This window comes from Mus pahari, chromosome 4 (assembly GCF_900095145.1).
Source record: "Mus pahari chromosome 4, PAHARI_EIJ_v1.1, whole genome shotgun sequence".
In the NCBI taxonomy this organism is placed as follows: Eukaryota; Metazoa; Chordata; class Mammalia; order Rodentia; family Muridae; genus Mus; species Mus pahari.
Window position 1 is genome coordinate 60,713,206 of NC_034593.1, and position 18,290 is coordinate 60,731,495.

At 43.4% G+C, this 18,290-nt stretch overlaps 1 protein-coding gene across 4 annotated transcripts in view; it reads left to right on the plus strand.

Moving 5' to 3' along the window:
• The window catches only part of LOC110319747 (IQCJ-SCHIP1 readthrough transcript protein), a 719,522-nt gene that overhangs the window by 680,906 nt on the left and 20,326 nt on the right, over positions 1-18,290 (plus strand). For all 4 annotated transcript variants that reach the window (XM_029537245.1, XM_021195272.2, XM_021195276.1 and 1 more), the window contains one exon: positions 8,975-9,093. In XM_029537245.1, coding sequence (XP_029393105.1) covers positions 8,975-9,093 — 119 coding nt within the window. The remainder of the gene's footprint in view (positions 1-8,974; positions 9,094-18,290) is intronic.

An 18,290-nucleotide genomic window follows, 5' to 3' on the forward strand; every position in this document is an offset into this window, starting at 1 on the left:
AAGAAGAAGAAGAAGAAGAAGAAGAAGAAGAAGAAGAAGAAGAAGAAGAAGAAGAAGAAGAAGAAGAAGAAGAAGAAGAAGAAGAAGAAGAAGCGCCACCACGGAGCATGTGTGAGGACAAGGAGGCCCTCGGCGTATGTTCACCACCCACCTCCTCCATCGTTCCCCAGCAGCCTTCAGGATCACACAGACACTGCAGCAAGATCATAGAAGGGAGACTGAATCTTCCCTCTAGGAACTTAGAAACAGAAAAACACGCTCCACGAACAGGTGCTGCCCCGGAAAAATGCCCACATACAGTATGGACCTCCTTCTTTAGCCAAGGCTGTGCCAGGGTAGAGGATATCCAAATGAACACTAGCAAACAGGAGAAAAGAATTCATGCACACAGCCTCAGACTGGCTCCAGCTCTGTCTGCGAGGCCTTCCTTTCCCAGGCCACTGTGCACAGAATAAGGGAAGCCGTGCGGTTCCAGGACCTGGCCAGCTCAGCTTTGTCCCACAGAGGTGTTGTCCCAAGTGTCTTCCATCTAATTACAGAGAAAGATTAGGGAGGACCCCATGGAGGGGGGGAGAAAAACATAAAAGGCTGGAAGGAGAAATATTTAAAGTGAAGTCACAGCTGCGCCTCATGTTTTTTTAAAAGGTGAATGGAAATGACTGCCTGAGATAAACTGCAATAAACAGGAGCACGGAATGCCAGCTGCCATTCCTGACAGGCTCTGCTCTCCTCACACAATTATCAAGGCAAAGCCGCCCGACCTCCATTAACCTTCCCGGCTCAGCTCCCTGTCTCGGAGGCGTGAATATGCTTGGAGAACCAAGTTAGTCACCCAAGCCTGGGCCCTGTGTCCCATGTGTTTTCCGCTCCCTCCTGCCACCTCAGGGAAATCCTTGCCAGTTTGGGGCCTGGGGTCTCCTTTTCTTCAGGGTGAGGAATCAGAGGTTCTCAGTGTGACACCCTCACCCTCGGCTTATGGTTCTGGGTCCTTTGCGTTCTGTCACCCAATGGCCATACCTCAGTCAATCACTATGGTCAGGTAATAGGCTGTTTCTAGAGTGTATAGTGAAACACTGCATACATTAGATTTCTTCTTGCTCAGCAAACCATATTCACCCCTTTCTCATCCTGGCCTCCTTTCTCCTCTACTTTCTCTTCTTAAGGAATTAGGTTAGGGCTCTAGTTCTTTCTTTGGGGGGCTCAGCATAGTATTTTATGAAAGCTGAAATATAATTCTCACATATTGAATTCCTTTGGTGCCAGGAGTGGTAGCACATCCCGTTAATACCAGCACTTGGGAGGCAGAGGCAGGTGGATCTCTGTGAGTTCCAGTTCAAATCCAGCCTGGTCTATATAGCAAGTTTCAGGCCAGCCAAGGCTACATAGTGAGACATTGTCAAAACAACAACAACAACAATCACTTTTTAAAATGCTTTTTAGTATATTCACAAGCTTGTGCAAACTACTGTCTAATTTGAGAACATTTTATTCACCCCCACACGAACCTGGGACCGTTAGCAATCATTCTGTGTCCCTTGTCCAGTTAGCCTTTGGCAGCCACCTTCTGTCTTTATGGACTTACCTGTTCCACAAGTTTCTAGCATTTTCATTTTTTTTTCCTTTTCTGCAGTCCCCATCTTGCCCACTCTTCCTTTTAATATCAACATCAGCTACTATTAATAAACTATCAGCTGTCATGTTCTCCCTGTCAGACCACATGGTGAGCACTTTCTACATTTTAATCATGAAAAAATAGATATTATCTCTTCTTAAAATACAAAACACCCCGAGGCTCAAAGAGTTTCTGTAACCTGAAGTCGTGTCATTCCCCACCTGTATCCTCAGGCCCAGCTTCTGCCCTGCCCATCTTGTCAGATTGTCTGTCTGTCTCCCACTCTCCCAGATCCTAATCCATCTGGCTAGTGGGTTCAAGACACCATTTTCCTGGCAGTTGACCAGGGCCATTTTGTACCTAGGCAGTGTTTTGGACGGTTGTGTTACTGACGGTGATACCAGATGACTGTGATGGGCTTACAGGCCTCTATGCCTGCACCTGTTAAAAATAGAGTTGCCATATGACATTGCCCAGTATACAGAAGGCGTTGGTGTGTGCAATCGTTTGAGAACTAGAAGAGAGCCCAGGCTGCTTTCAACAGCTTCTCTTTGGGACACGCCGATCAGAGGGTGGAAAGCGGACTGCATCCTGTCAGGGTTTTGCTTACAGACTTCTAGCAGTCAGGCAGGCTTGATAGTTAGGCCTTTTCTCCCATCACCAAATTTCCCGTTCTCAGTGATGACTGAGCTAAGGCTAGGTCTTTGCTAAAGACACCTTAGATCTTAGCCGTCAGAATGTTCTGGTAGCAGGGCCCTTTACAGCAGCATCTGTTTGCCTCATGGAGTGAGAAGGCAGACAGCCAGCAACACTGCTCAAAGCCACCTTCATGATTGCACTACTATAAACATCTCATCCTATGAACTAGCAGCCCAGAGCTTTTGGTGTCAGCCATTCTCAGGTAAAACAGATCGACCTTCCCCCACGATTCCCCTCCTGGATAATGGGTATTCAAGGCCAGCTTTCCCAAGTAGTGGTCCAGACATTTCAAAGGCTGTTCAGGAAACCTGTGTCTGATATCTCATTATAACCTTTTTGTAGATTGTTTAGTTTAAGTGTCTAAGATGGAAAATGTCAGAAATACTAAATGAAAAAGAAAGTGTTCAGCTTAATATTCATTCAGCCATACAGTGGAAAGACCCAATGCCATCAAACTTCCATATCTGTCATTTAAAAGCACTTCCCAAGGAATAAAATGAATGCAAGAATTTGAAATAACCTGCGGTATACAAGTATTTATGCACTTGACATTCAAAAGTATCCCATTTCTTCTCTCATAGAATACTATTTTCCTATTTTGATCTTGTTACAAATCCATGGTTTATCTATGCAAGGAAATAATTATGGAATATCATCAATATACCCAAGTTTTCTTTCTACCGTTTAATTTAAAAAAAAAAAAAAAAGCCAGTGAAATTTGCCACTGAACAAATACATTTTGAACGTCTGCTTCCTGATGTTTAAAAGTCTCAGCCTCGCCCACACTGGAGAGTTGCCTGCAGTTATTAGAGTCCAGCTGTCTTCCAAGCAGAGGAGAGAAACAAGTGTCCACCATTTCCTGAAGGAATCGCACATTTCCACAGGGAGCCTCAGAATCCCAGCTGGGCTCCCTGGTGGACGCTAACGGTGATGAGCCAGGTATCGCTAGGTGATAGATTGCACTGGGTCAAGAAGATCATTAATTGCTGCAAAACAGGCATCTGCACAGGGCCAGACAATTGCATGTCCCTGGCTGCAGAGGCTGGACAGGCTACATGGAACAGATGTGGGCATTGGGGGAGGGGAATTAACTGCTTAGAACAGCAGCATCTGGAAGCTTGTTTAGCATGCACACCCTTAGCCGAAGCCCAGCCCTCATGCACAGAAGCACAGCCTCTGCTTTCACAGACCCTCTGGGTGATGCCCATGCACATCCAAGTAAGGGAACTACTGACTCAAAGAAACATGCCACCCAGAGAGAGCGTGTGTGTGAGCCTGTACTCATGCATAGTCTCCACTTGACAAACTCATGTCTCAGCAGCTCCTGGAACCCTGACTTCCACTGAAGACCAATAGCTCCCAAGACAATACAGCTGAGAGTACTCAGGAAGTTCTTTCTCCGTGAACGCCATTTTCCTTGTTAGCCTTGTAGAAAATGTAGTCATCTCTTAGTATCTATGGGACATTACTTCCAAGACAGACAGACTTCCAAGACAGACAGACTTCCAAGACAGACAGACAGACACACACACACACACACACACACACACACACACACACACACACACACACGGGGAGAGGGGAGGCAGAGACAGAGAGAGAGACAGAGACTGAGAGACAAAGACAGACAGAGATGAGTCAGAGATAGCAAAACCTATAAATGTTCAAGTCTCCAACATAAAGTAGTGCAGAGTTTTGTAGACTCTTATATACTTTCTTTGCCATATTTAGTACAGTATAGAGACCTTGTCATTGTGTTGCTTAGGGAATAACAAGAATGAAGTATGTGTACATGTTTAGTCCAGATTCCCTCCAAGCCCTTCCTGATGAGTCTCTGATCTGGAACCTCTGGATAGGGAAACCACTGCATTTACTTCACTGCTTTTGCAATGAAGCGTGACCTTCTGTTTGCAGTAGCATAGAAGATGGAGAAAGGGCAGTCAAGGCTTGTGGGCAGTCAGTACTCTGAATCACAAAGCCATCTCTCTAGCATCAGTAATGTCATTCCACAGTACTTCTGTACAGTTCTCATCATTTAGGTCCTGGGATTATTTTAGGCAGAGATTCTTTAAATATATGTAATCATGGGGGAGATTAGGTCCCTCGTACTCTGACCAGCCTTTCTGGGTGGCTATGGTTATAGCATGTGCATGAGTTAGGAGGAGGAAGCCCCTGGTATTGTCCTGAACACCAGTGACTTTATAATTAGAGCTAGGGTGTTGTTTGCCCAGACAGTGTTCCTTATGCCTTACAGATGTGTCTCCACACAAATACTGTGTGCCAGTTAAATATACTTTAGAAATGTAAGAACCAATCCTTCCCCTGTAAATTTCTGGGCAAATTATCATGTTAAATAGCAAGTAGCCCTGCTTCAGAGACATCATGGTGCTGCAAAGTAACAGGGCCCAGATGTAAGCAGGAAGAACCTAGCAAAGGATGCAGGGATGATATAGTAGTATTAAAATAAGGGATGGGTTTGTTCTGTGTCCTGGAAACAGTGTAGAAAAGACCCGGAGACAGGGGATTTCAAATACGACGTCTACCCAGGCAGAACATCCTGCTCATTTCTTTTTACCACATTTGGGTAGATCAGTTTCACCCTAGGAAAGGAGTGTTGTGTGTGTAGTCTTAAGAGTCCTGTGAGATGATACCTGTAGCTTTGACAACACCCTTGATGGCCACTGTAAGTGATATCTGCCCAGACATAGTGTGTGGTGGTAAGGAATGCAGCCGTAGCCTAGGACAAACTGCCCAAGGCCAGTTAAGCATCAATATCTAAGCACAGTTTCACCTCCACCTTGGTTTTAGACAGCTTTTCTATCTTGTGGTCGTGAGCCACTACTCCTCAGTTGCTCTTTGATTTTTTTACTAGCAATATCAATTTTAGACATTTTGTTTTATGAGAGTGTTTCCCAAGGCTTTTTAGTAGTGGACATGGCTCTGCAGGCTACAGTGCATCCAGATGGTGTCATTTTGCGTTAGCCTAGACCTTTCTCCAAAGCCTTCGTCTCCGGCTTTGGGAGTTGTGAGATCCAATTGGCCTATGGATAGAATTCCCCAGAAAGCGAAAGATGCCCACTTTGCCAGTAAGGGGAATTATAGTACTTGAAACCCTTGGAATCAGATGGTCCGAAAGGAGGGCTGAGCTGTAGTGGTGATAACCGTGGCCGCTGAGCTGCAGTGGTGATAACTGTGGCCGCTGAGCTGCAGTGGTGATAACCGTGGCCGCTGAGCTGCAGTGGTGATAACCGTGCCCGCTGAGCTGCAGTGGTGATAACCGTGCCCGCTGAGCTGCAGTGGTGATAACCGTGGCCGCGGAGATGTTTGTAAACATTTCTGCCTATGGTTCTTCTGTGGTCATCCATGCTCTGTGCCACAGAGTGTGCAGAGATCTCTGTTTACAGTTGGCCTGTGGTCATATGTGATCTGCTTTTTGGGTTGCTCGTGTTCGGCGCTTTTCTGGGAAAGCGTCATGCCCATGTCAGAGAAGAATTTGATCTGAAGGTCCATCTAGTCTCACACTGTCTTCGCCATAGTGCCCACTGTTAGTCTGCCAGTGTTAGCCTGCACACGTTTTTCCCTCAGTGTAGAAGAGAAGAAAAATATGGGACCAGAAAGCATATGTTCAAACCCTAGTTCTTCTCCATACTGATAGGGTAGCCTGTTGCTACACTCCATTCCTCATCTTCAAAACAGAAGTTATTGGAGGATTAACCATGATGTGACCATTATTGCTGACTACATTATCATCAGCCAGCGGCTCCAAACTCTCTCTGTTAACTCTTCAGTAAACTCTTCTCCATTCTGAACTGAAAAGAGGCCTCCATGTACAAAAGCCATCAGCAATGTGACAGAGGAGACAAGCTCTTGACTTAACCAACCAAACACAGCTAAAAATCAAAAGGTCAAATTCCCTTAATATAGCAAAATGTAAACTGTCAGATCTCTGTAGAAAAAAAAAGAAAGAAACAAACAAACTTAAGGAACAAGTCATTCGGGGGAAAGAAAACCCAGCAGCAGAAACACTTAAACGGTTATTCTTTCTGATAAATGGAAGGAACTGTACTAAGAGACTACGCCTGCCTAGCAAACTCAAAACACCAGCAACTGTTCCCGGTTAGCTGGAAGCTGGCAGAAGCCGGCTTTGCATCGCTGGTGGGCATGTGAACGGGAGCAGCTTTTCTTTGGAGCACTGTGACAAGATGTGTCAAGAGCTGCAGCAAATGTTCACACGCGGCAGATCTGGCAATCCCACTTCCAGGAACTGGTCCCTGGGAGATCAGCAGGCATGTGGGCAGGGATTTATGTAAAGATGGTATTTTTAATTTGACACAACCCCAAATGGCTAACTGTGGAAGGAAACTCCGTAGGGTGGGACGAGAAGCAGTCGTTGAAAGTGTGTTTTTAAAGAGTATGAAGTGCTTCTATGGGTGATTTTCAGTATACGCACAATTAAAAGAAAAGAAAGGAAAGAGAGAAAACCTAGGAGGAACTATACCAACTGTTAGCAATGATGTAAGTAACAGAATTACCGTTAACATTTATATTCTCTTTATTTTTCCTTATTTTGTTCAGTGAACTCTTTTAAAGGGAAACAGAGGGAGAAAGTGACTTGTTAGTGTTCTCCCAACACCAATATTGGTAGCACTCTGCATTCCAGAAAGAACTGTCAAGAAACCAAGGGGGTGTTCACATAGCGCGGCAGGGATGGCCTTGCCCTTCATCAAAGCCTGTTCTAGACCAGGGCCAGTGTTGGACTATCTCCTGGTTCTTATTTAAATACTCAGTTCTACTTAGCAGTTTGGGGACTGTTGAAGATTTGTGGTTGAGACATAGGCTCACTAACTTAGGCTACATCTGTGCTAAGTACGGATGGGTATGGGGTGTGTTTCACAAGGCTGGCCTGTGGGTGACAGTGTACGGATGGGTATGGGGTGTGTTTCACAAGGCTGGCCACGATGGAGGGGCCAGCACCACACTTCCAAGTGGTTAGCCAAACAAAAGGCACTGCTGCTTTCCTTGACCATCTCATAGTGACTTTGGTAGTGCTCAGTATTGGAGCAGGACAACACACAGAACGAAATCAGCATCTTTCCCGTAAAAATATCTGTGTAAAAAAACAGTCTTTCACTTTGTGGCGTTTTCGTATGCATGTGCACACATGCATTCTCTCCTAGGTATGTGCCAAGATTGGGTGGAGGGGGCAACGACTGGCTGTATAGATAGACAGATATCATTGCTAAGAGGAAATTAGAATGCTTATGGTATTCAAGAATTTAAAAGTGTTAAAGGAGAGGAGAGGCGAGGTGAGCTTTCTTTGAATAACAAGTTTTCAAACCTTCTGAAATTAAGTGTCTGGATCTAGCACCCCAAGGTGTGTACTTTAAAAACCCCTAGTTCATTCTAACATAGCTTGATGAAGCACTGTAAAATACTATGCTGTCGTATTTTACTGTGCTGTAGAATGTGAAATCCACACACATCCCTGATGGCTTTGGAGCTCCTGAACCGAGGCCAGGTTGACTGAGGAACTGAATTTAAATTTTAATTAACCAATTGTTAGATTGAAACGCAGACAGCCACATGTGATCCGAGTGTGCTGGGAGCCGGAGGAGTCCTTGTCCCGGCTTTCATGTGGGAATGAAGGAAGTCGTTTGTCAGCCCATCCTTCCACCTGGATGTACTGGATCTTTCTGACCCAGGAGAGCACGGGTGTGACTCTAGAACTTTCTGTAGGGGGTACACTAGCACCACCAGGTCCTGTGAGCAGACAGAGGTCTCAGCAGTCCTGAAGAACCTGCTCAGTACACAAAATGGCCCCACTCATGAACACCCCCCCCCAAATCTTCTCAGCCCAGGCATTCTGGTTGGTTTTGTAGTGGTTTTATTTTTAACTAAGGAAATCATATCCAATCTTCTACCCCGTCGTTTAAAGGGCTTAAAAGTTCAGCCTGGTGAGTTTTTATGGGGCTTTTAATAGGAAGCTGAGTATTGTAAACATACCCAAATGATCAGAGTAGCATAGCTCAAGTCTTTTTACTATGCATGCTTCGAATCAAAATATGAGACCAACGAGGCCAATTACAACTCTCCAAACACCCCCAGGCATTGCATTCATGCTCATACACACTCTGGAAATAGGAGGCACACAGAAGCCATCATACCCAGCAAGACTGGAGGCCCAGTGCAGGCAGGACTGTGGCATCCGTCTGGTTGGCTCTGTGCCAGACCAAGCTATGGCATCAGCCAGCTCCCAGAATCCAGTGTGCGCAGCTGAGTGCGTTATTGTTCTAGTTACCGAGGGTGTGGGCCAAAGATCTGGGAGAAAGCCTTATTTGGAATCAGAGTGATTTAATACAGGAGAAATGGTTGGCCAGCCCTGAGTAGCAGCTCCATCCAGCCCAATGAAGATGGATAGGCATCACAGTCAATGCCCAAACTGGAGATCCAAAAAAAGGCACCAAAGAACTGGAATTAGAGCCATAAGAGACTGATTTCATTTCAGCTTTTAGTAGTTGAAACATCTCTGGACTTCAGCCCACTTATTTTTTTTTTTGTCTAATGTTACATTCTAAGAAACTTACTTAGCAAGGTGGACTGCCTATGCTTGCCTTATATCTGCCCACTGATTGGCACCTTTTTTCTTTCCCCTTGAAATTTTAGGCACAGAAGAATGAGAGAGAGTCTATCAGACAGAAGTTGGCACTCGGAAGCTTCTTTGACGATGGCCCAGGAATCTATACCAGCTGCAGCAAAAGCGGGAAGCCAAGCCTTTCCGCAAGGTGAGCTTTTGAGCTGATTTCCTGGTGTGTCCCTTGCGGTGCCTGTCTGTCTATGTGATGGTGCCTGTATGTCTGAGGTGCCTGCCTGTATATCTGGAATGTACCGTGTACCGTGCGGCTCCTGTCTGTCTATCTGGTGTGTACCATGTGGTGCCTGTATGTTTAACAAAAGACAGCCATGTGTCCTCGTATGCTTAGTTCTGGCTCTCACTCAGACCCTTCCCCCACTTGTGTGTTGGGTTATTTTCACTGGTGATTGCTGCTATGGCCCAATGCCCAGCTACCTGAGGTCACATTTTTATATTTCATTTATCTTTGGACAGAACGCAAATTTCATGGACTGACCAGGCCACAGGCCTAAGCAGCTGGCGCTGTATACATGTGGCAGACCACCAGATTTCCCATTAAGCAACCCTAAAGCACTCAGAAGCAGCCCTTAAAATGTTTAATTGCGATGAATACCAGAACCGGAGAACTGTAATTCTCACTTTGATCCTTTGATGTTTATTCCTGTTTTAAGATCGTCTGCCAGGTAGTTTCTCTTGGTCTTTATTTTAGGATAGCAGTTCTCAGCCCGTGGGTCGAGAGCCCTTTAGTGATCAAATGACCCTTTCACAGAGATCACATATCAGATATCCTGCATATCATATATTTACATTACATTTTATGAAGCAGCAACGAGAATAATTTTATGGTTGGGGGTGGTCACCACATCATGAGGAAATGTATTAAAGAGTTGCAGCATTAGGAAGGTTGAGAACCACTGTTTTAGGATATCATTGTTTATTTCAAGATATTATTGGTAATTTGCATAGCTTTTTATTCCTAATAAAATATGTGAAGTTTCCAATTTTTCCAGGAAAACAGAAAAGGCTTCTCAACCTTTAACTTGCTTATGTGTCACCCAGGGAGTTATGATTCTGATTCAGTGTGTCTCAGCTGAGCTCGAAATCCCTAATTTGTATGCCACTGCTACCTGATGACCATACCGCCATTCCGTGGTCCCCTTTGCTTAGTGGAAGCATAGACAATTTTCAGAATTATCCCATTCCTAGTGACTAACAGAAGCATGTAGAACGTTGTTTTCATGAAGAAGTAATGAATACCCATCAGCACTCCTTAATATTCTCTGCCCCATCCCCCACTATGCCTATTTCTTTATCTTTTGGGCCTAAAGCAAAACATACCCTCTGTCAATACCGCATATACCCAGGGCTAACAACAAATGATAATGTGCATGCATTCAGTCAGTCAGATTACTACCGTATCTCAGCTTTATGTGAGGCCCAGAAGGAGCAGCCTGATACCCACTACCCACCTAATCCTGCCCTGTCTGATTCTAATAAGCCTTGTCTGGTCCTTTAGCAGAGATCAGAGGGCAGACACATGCTCACACAACTGCATAGCTGCAAAGGGGACAGGTGACCAGGAGACAAGTGCTAGTTTGCCTGTAGAAGGTTAACATCGCATCTTTAACTGGGTACCAGCCTCCTCCCACAGGATTCCCCTCGGAGCCATCAAGTCAGTCTGCCCACTGGTCTCTCACTCCCTCATGGCTACAATAGGAGGTATTCTAGCCTAGAAACAGACCTGCAGCTTTGTCTGAATCTACTTTGCATTGGGAAAATAACTGTTTAGTCTTGCTCATCCTCGTTTTTTCTGAATGTGAAATAAGGAGGTTGGACCACTGTGTATGTATGGCCTTACAGATTTGGCTACTGCTCTCTGCTATGGCCCCAAGGGGCCAGAATGTCTTATCTAGGAGCTCCAGGTGTCTGTTCAGCCATGTCATTCACATCTGGTACAAAGGGCTAGGCCTTGTTTGTAAGCTCACACTTACGTGCTCTTATCAGATGTATTCAATATATTTGTGTTATGTCATATATTTGATATGATGTGTTTACATATTAATCAAATGGGTGTTTATATATATCCATGAAGGTGGCAGAAATCATATTTGTCATTCCTTGAGCCCCCTACCCTGCTATCTTACAGGGTACAAAACTGTATTTATATATATATATAAATAGTGTGTGTGTGTGTGTGTGTGTGTGTGTGTGTGTGTTAGTTTTGGTTTTAGTTTTAGTTTTAGTTTCAGTGTGTGTCTGTGGGGGAGGCTATGCATGCAAGCTCCCACATACTGCTCTCCTTCCTAGAAGCAGGACATTTTGACTCCTTGGCTGCTACCTCAGGTATTTACCTACATATCTCTAAATTAAATGCTTATTTTCTCAGGTTTTATTTCAAATAACCACCTATTGTTTCAATTCTAAAAACTAGGATTTATTTTTACCACATACTGCCCACAAACATGCCTGCCTATCCTTCCTGTCATTTCTCCCTTTTAGTTACAGCACAATTTAGGATCAGTTAACGATCTAATGTGTGCGTTCTTAAGATCAGACACAAGTTATTCCACCTGACCTATTGTCTTAGTCAGGGTTTCTATTGCTGTAAAAACAAACAAACAAACAAACAAAAACCCACCATTACCAAAAAGCAAGTGGGGGAGGAAAGAGTTTATTCAGCTTACACTTCCATGTTGCTGTTCATCACCAAAGGTAATCAAGACAAGAAACTCGAACAGGGCAAAGACCTGGAGGAAGGAACTGATGCAGAATCCATGGAGGGGTGTTACCTACTGGCTTGTTCCCCATGGCTTGCTCAACCTGCTTTCTTATAGAACCCAGGACCACCAGCCCAGGGTTGGCACCACCCACAATGGGCTGGGCCCTCCCTGACTGATCACTAATAGAGAAAATGTCTTACAGCTGGATCTCATGGAGGCATTTTCTCAACTGGATTTCCTTCCTGGTGACTATAGCTTGTGTCAAGTTGACCCAAAACCAGCCAGTATACCCATGTAGCATGTTTCAGTTACATGAGACATATTACTGCTTAACATAAATAAGAACTAACTCTTAGTACTCTCTGCGTGAACAGCTTCCACTTTTGTAATGATGGGCATGGGGATGTTTTGGAATACTTGGCTGGGGTCACACTGATGCTCGTAACCCTCTTGTCCATGTCTTCTGCATAGGTAGGGTTTCTCTTTGGTGTGTGCATGAGGGTGGACTTAGGAGAAAACTACGTGAGTGTTCACACTGACAAGACAATGCCAATCATGGCCAGTACGATTGCCACAGGATAATGTCCTTCCAGCACTGTCTCAGAGATCCTGTGGCTCTGAGATCTGTTGGCACTCGGTACAGCCTTTAAAAACTACTTGTTAGTTGAAAAGGAACATGGCAGCATATTGTTGTTTATTAACATTTCTTATGCAAAATGTCTGTGTCTTATTTCAAGTTTCTGGTTCCCCTCCTTCCTCCTCTCCCTCCTTCTTCTGTGTGTGTGTTTTTCCATATCAAAGTTATTTAGTCGTAATAATAGTTCGTGTTAGGAACCCTAAATACACATTACAAATATCTTGTAACTTGTTCCTCACTTTCTTATGTGTTTTGTGACTATACGTCTTCATTTTAAATACAGGTAATTCCATTTTTTTTTTCTAGTCAGTGATACATGTAATTCTGTGTACGAAATCTTTCCTAACTCGGCCTGGTGGCACTTGCCTGTAATCTCAGCCCACAGGAGGTGTAGACAGAATGATCAAGAGCTCGAGGCCTACCTTGATTAGGTAGTAAGTCTAAGGCCAGCCTGTGCTATATCAAGTCCTTCTCAGAAACCAAACAAAAACTTTCTCTGCCCCATGGTCCAATAGATATTTGCTAGTCTTACCAAGGATTGAAGGTGCAGGATTTTTAGAAGTCTACTCAAATGATTTCTTTATAAGGTATGGGAGAAGACTTTTCTTCTTCACTGTATACGAACAACTTTATTATGCTTGGAGACTGACCCACCCTTCACTTGCTAATCCCCCAGACCCTGCTGTCTCCTGCTCTACACACATGGGAAAATTTCATTCACTTATTTCATTGTTTCTACTCTTGCTCCAAAACTATAATTTTTAGTATTATAAATTGACAATAATCACAATGTTTGGATAGTCAACTCTTTTTCATCTTTTTCAGTCAGACAAAAAAAAGTTAACATTTTTCAACAGTGAGAGAATACTTCTTGGGTTTTTATTCCTCCATATAAATTTAAACAATCTAATCAAGTTCAGCACAAATATTTCATAATTTTTAATATTTTCATTGAATCTATGTATAGGTCAGTTCAGGAAGAATTACATTTTATAATATGAAATCTTCTCACCTATGAATATTAAGCCTTTTTGAAATAGATACTTTCTGTTCTGACACCTTAAATTCTCTTTAATAAAGCTTCTTTGTTAGTTGCTGCTGAAGAAGAATGCAACTTACTACCCACCTAAGCCCCCCGTAACCCTTCCTGTATGGGGGCTCCAACCCAGAGCTGCGCATGCTAGACAGTGCTCCACCGTCCTGTTTCATAGCCAGAGGATCTCACGCCCACCTTACCATTGCTGATATTACCTAAGTCCTTATAGTTGTCTGCAGAGTTCCAAAGACTCCTTAGGGATTGTTTTTTTCCCTTTTTTGGACAAGGTTTTTCTATGTAGCCCTGGCTGTCTTGGAACTCACAGTTTCCCTGCCTCCCAGAGGCTAGGATTAAAGGCATGCACCACCACGCCTGCTTTAGAGACTTTTAAACAATAATAATAAGTGCAGTGGCTTGATTTATTTCTTTCCAATCCCATGCTTCTGGTTTCTGCCTCTGTTTCCTTTGTACCTGATCGGTGTTTGAACACAGAGAGGATTAGAAACCACAGTGGTTAGAACCCCTAGCTCATTTCTCAGATTGAGTAGAATATTTCAACAATTTCCCTGTTCGGAGTGGTGTTAATTATATGTCTTATCTAATCATTTATAGAATTAGTAGTGTTCCCTTCTATTAATAATTTACAAAGAACTTTGATCTTTAGTGGACCTTTAATTCCATCACATGATTTTCTTCATTGCTGAAATAACTCTGTCACATTATCTTGTCCTATTAATGAATCAGTGCAGTACATTAGAGATTTTCAAAATGTTGAATTATCCTTGCATAGCCTATAAGCTAAGCAGGTTGAGGTAAATTATCTTTTTTCATATCCTTTATTTTTAATATCTTGCTTAAGATTGTTATATGTATATTCATAATTGACATGGGTCTTTCATAGCCTTAGAATATTTTGTCTACTTTTAGAATGATGTTGGCTTTAAAATGGGCAAGGACTTATATTTCATATTATCCCCCAAATGTCTATATAGTATTGTAGTGATCCTCTTCTGTGAAGTTACCTACAATGGTCTGGTACTGATGCATCTGTTTCCAGACTGCTTCCATTCCTTAAGAGCTATCTGACCGTACCTACTTTTTGGGTCTTTCTTGAGTCATTCTAATGAGATGTATTTTTCAAGGTATTTCTCCGTTTTCTTTACTCTTTCAGAATTGTTAGTATATTTAATGTTTTAGTTTGATTGTTTCAGATAGGTTTTACTGAGCTTCATATTTCCCATGATTTTTTCTTTTGTTTTTTCTTTTACTTTCCATCTGATAATAATTAAATACCGGATAATAAAGGCTATTTTGTTGTCTTCCATCATCTCCTCAGAGAGACCTTCCCAGGCTGCTTTATTACAGATAAACACGCACACCCTATCACTTTCTTTTTTATCCTGTTTATCCACTTACTTTGACATGGTTTTCTCTTTAGACCCATTACCCTTATTAAGACATTTATAGAATGTCTTTAAATCTGTTCTTTGTCTTTCGCCAGCACCCAGATGTAAGTTATTGGGAAGCAAGTCTTTGGTGTGTTTGTTACCAAGGCAACCACATGACGTGAGGTCAGGTCTGTGAGTAGGGTGGAACAAGTGAGTCGGGATCTCTGCGATGGAACTAACCAAACTGGGGCGGTCCTTCACTGAAATGCACTCAACTGAACCGTATCTAGTCTTTTCTCTTGGTCTGTGACTTACAGTAGAAAAAAACCGTTGAGCCTCACTGTGAGGGGTTGTACGCATGTCTGGTAGTGTCTGATGACTCCAGGAAGGGAAGGCTTGGAAGTTTAGTGTGTGTTTAGGGTACTCCAATCTAGAGCACTTCTGATGTGAGAATAAACTTCCTGATTCTTCGAGGCCAGAGATTAGCCAGGCAGAGAACTGGTCTAGATGGCCCTTTCAAGTACTGAGTCTGTGCCTTGCTCTGAGTCTCTGCTCCCCTGAGTATTTCCAGGATTCTACAGTATCAATTCCTCCAGTTGCAGCCCCTCTCACATGCCACTGAAACACTTGAATAGCTCTGTACATTTCATCTTCCTAAGATTTTCATACTCTTGTGCCGTTGTTTCTCTTTCCCATGTATCTGTCTTCCTGTCACAGATGTTAGGAGGATTTCATAAGAGCAGGTAGATAGTGGTATCCACCTCATTATGCTTACGTCTCATGGAGGTTTTCAGTATTTCTCTGGTTTGGGTTTGCTTTTTCTGTTTTTGTTTTTGAGACAGGGCCTCACTATGTAGCTCTGGCTGGCCTAGAACTCAATATGTAGACCAGGCTGGCCTCAAACTCACAAAGGCTAGCCTGCTTCTGCCTCTTAAGTGCTGGGATTAAAGCAGTACACCACCACATACAATCTCAGCAGAAATACCTTCTCAAGTAAAATTCTACAAAGAAACCCTATATGTAAAGCCAAATAGTCCTTCTCCAATTGAAGAGAACTGAGGGTCAGGAATTGGGGTTCCCAAAAAATGCTTCCCCCATCCCTTTTCTGCCCTCCTACCCTTTGGTTCCTGTCTCCATTTCCCAGAGCCACTTGAGACTTAGAGCAGAGCCAAATTGGAAAAGCACCGAGTCCTCTTCCCCTGGAGACAGCTATGCAAACACGAATGTACTTCGCAGTAGCATATAACAAGCTGCACTTGTTGGCTCGCCTTAGAGAGATTATTTATAGAGTGTTCTCTCAGATGGGCTCATCTCTGTTCTGGGATGAGCTCATCATCTGTGAGAACACCATGACTTTTCTAATTCCTCTCAAGATGATATTTAAGAAAGATCCTAAATGTTTCTAAGAAACATCGCTTTATCTTGTAAATAGAAACTCTGTTATGATTGACCATCGTCATCCTCATTAGCCATAATGTAGAGTCAGGGGGTGGAAGGATCTCCAGGAAAGCTAAATTGCTGTTCTATGTCCCGATTATATAACCTGTGGTCATTGAGGCTATTAAGGATGTAGATTTTCCTTGTAAGTGTTTTTATTGATTCATTTTGTTCCTTGTTAATTTCATTTGCATTTAGAAGGCATGCTGGTTCCTCTCTCTTGTCACCTTCTGTGTCTTCCTCCCACCCCTATCAAACCTGCCCCAATCACTACCAGTCATTCCAAAAGCATTTCACAGGGGGGACCTCCCTTGCCTCTTACAGAAGTATTTGAGGGTATCAGCTCAGCAGTGCTGTACTCAAGAACATACAAGAGCAGGTGTGTTGCGTTAGTTAAACATCCAGAACCAGAAAGACCTGTTGTGAATGCACTACCCTGAAGAGGTCAGTCCTCGATATGAAATGGAGTGAAGCATTTAAAACTAATTGGCAGAGCCAGGCCTGGTAACACAGGCCCAGCACAGAGAAGACTGAGGCAGAAGGAAGCGTAAGTTCGAGGCCGATATACGAAGCACCAGGCAAGCTGGGGTGACCAAGCGAGACCCTATCCAAAAACACTCCCACCAAATATTGGATTCTGAAATTGGAAGTTTGTTTTCTAAGGCAGGGCCTACTGAAGTAAATGGAATCTTTGGAAACCTAATTTACCTCCTGTTTATGCTCACTAAAGGATGTAAATTTACCTGCAAAAAAAAAAATTAGTCATATTTGTTATGTAAGAGATGTGAAGGCATGTGAGAGTCCAAGTGTGTCAGCCGGCCTTCAAGGTCAAGGTTGGCGTGGTGCACTGGGTTTCAGCCCTGCTGCATTTTTCTGGATGGTGTTATCTCTTAAAGCAGTTTCTTTTCTTTTCTTTTCATTTTTTTTTTTTTAAGTGGTAAGTGTTAAATGTAAGCCAGGCTTACAATAATCCCATAAAGACATTTTATGCTTAATACCATAGCCAAAGAACGTTGGATATTGCTGCCTAACACAGCTCATTAGACCTGACGCATGCTGGAGTGTGGCCTACATGGCGTGTCACATTTTCCTGCAAAATTTGCTAATCCAGACATAATCACCTTCTTAAAACTGAAAGACTGTGATCTTTGTCGTTCTTCTATCGTTTTGGAAAAGGTCTTAACTGCTTAATAGGAAATAAGAAAAATGGATTACCTACTTTTTTTGAAATGAGATTTCCAAGAAATATCCTAGGCTTAGTAATATTCTGGGTGTGGGGTGGATCCCGCTGCAGTGTGAAGGCTGGCCTTCGCCTCCCAGCCTGCCTGCCACAGTCTCCTGCATGCTGAGCGCACGGGCTCGCCCTTACTCGCAGCTTTCTGTTTGCCTCTGGTATAATGCTTCCCTGCACAGTTGTCACTGGCCATAGTCGGGATCAGCTCTTGCTCTGCTCCCACATCTTGAGCTTGTGTAGCTTAGTGTTGAGGAGATAGGAGGAGGCCTAGCCACTGCGGGGACACAAGATGAATAGCCATTACCGATAGGCATCTGGGAAATCTTTTATTTATGAGCATTACAACCCAACCCGACATCAAGAAGAAAACTTCCCTTCCTCTCCTCTCTTCTCAGTAGCCTCAGATCAGTCTGATTTTCACTCTCTTTCTATCTTAACTTGAGATGGATTTTCTTCAGCATACGCAGGTATGAAGGCATACTAGATAACCGTCTTCTTGATCACGCTTGTAGAGTGACGGAGTAGCGGGGATGAGCTATATCTTTCCCTCCAGGCTGTGTGATTAAAAAAAAAAAAACAAGCTCCCCAGAGTGTTTTTGAGCAGCTGGTTTGAATAATGATTACTGTTTACTTATCTCAACTATCCCCAAATCAAAATTCATTTCTTTCTTGGCCTTCCATGTTTATTGGTGAATAACTGAAGCAAGGCCAATTACAAACACCTGCTACCTCCTCTGTGTTTGCTTGGGAGAGCAAGAAGCAGGGCCAGCTTAGCTAGACCCAAAACAGTGGGTCTAGGAAGCTTTAAAAGAACCGAGATGCACTGGGCTTTGAAGATGGGATCTCTCTCCTCCCTCTCCCTCTCCCTCTCCCTCTCCCTCTCCCTCTCCCTCTCC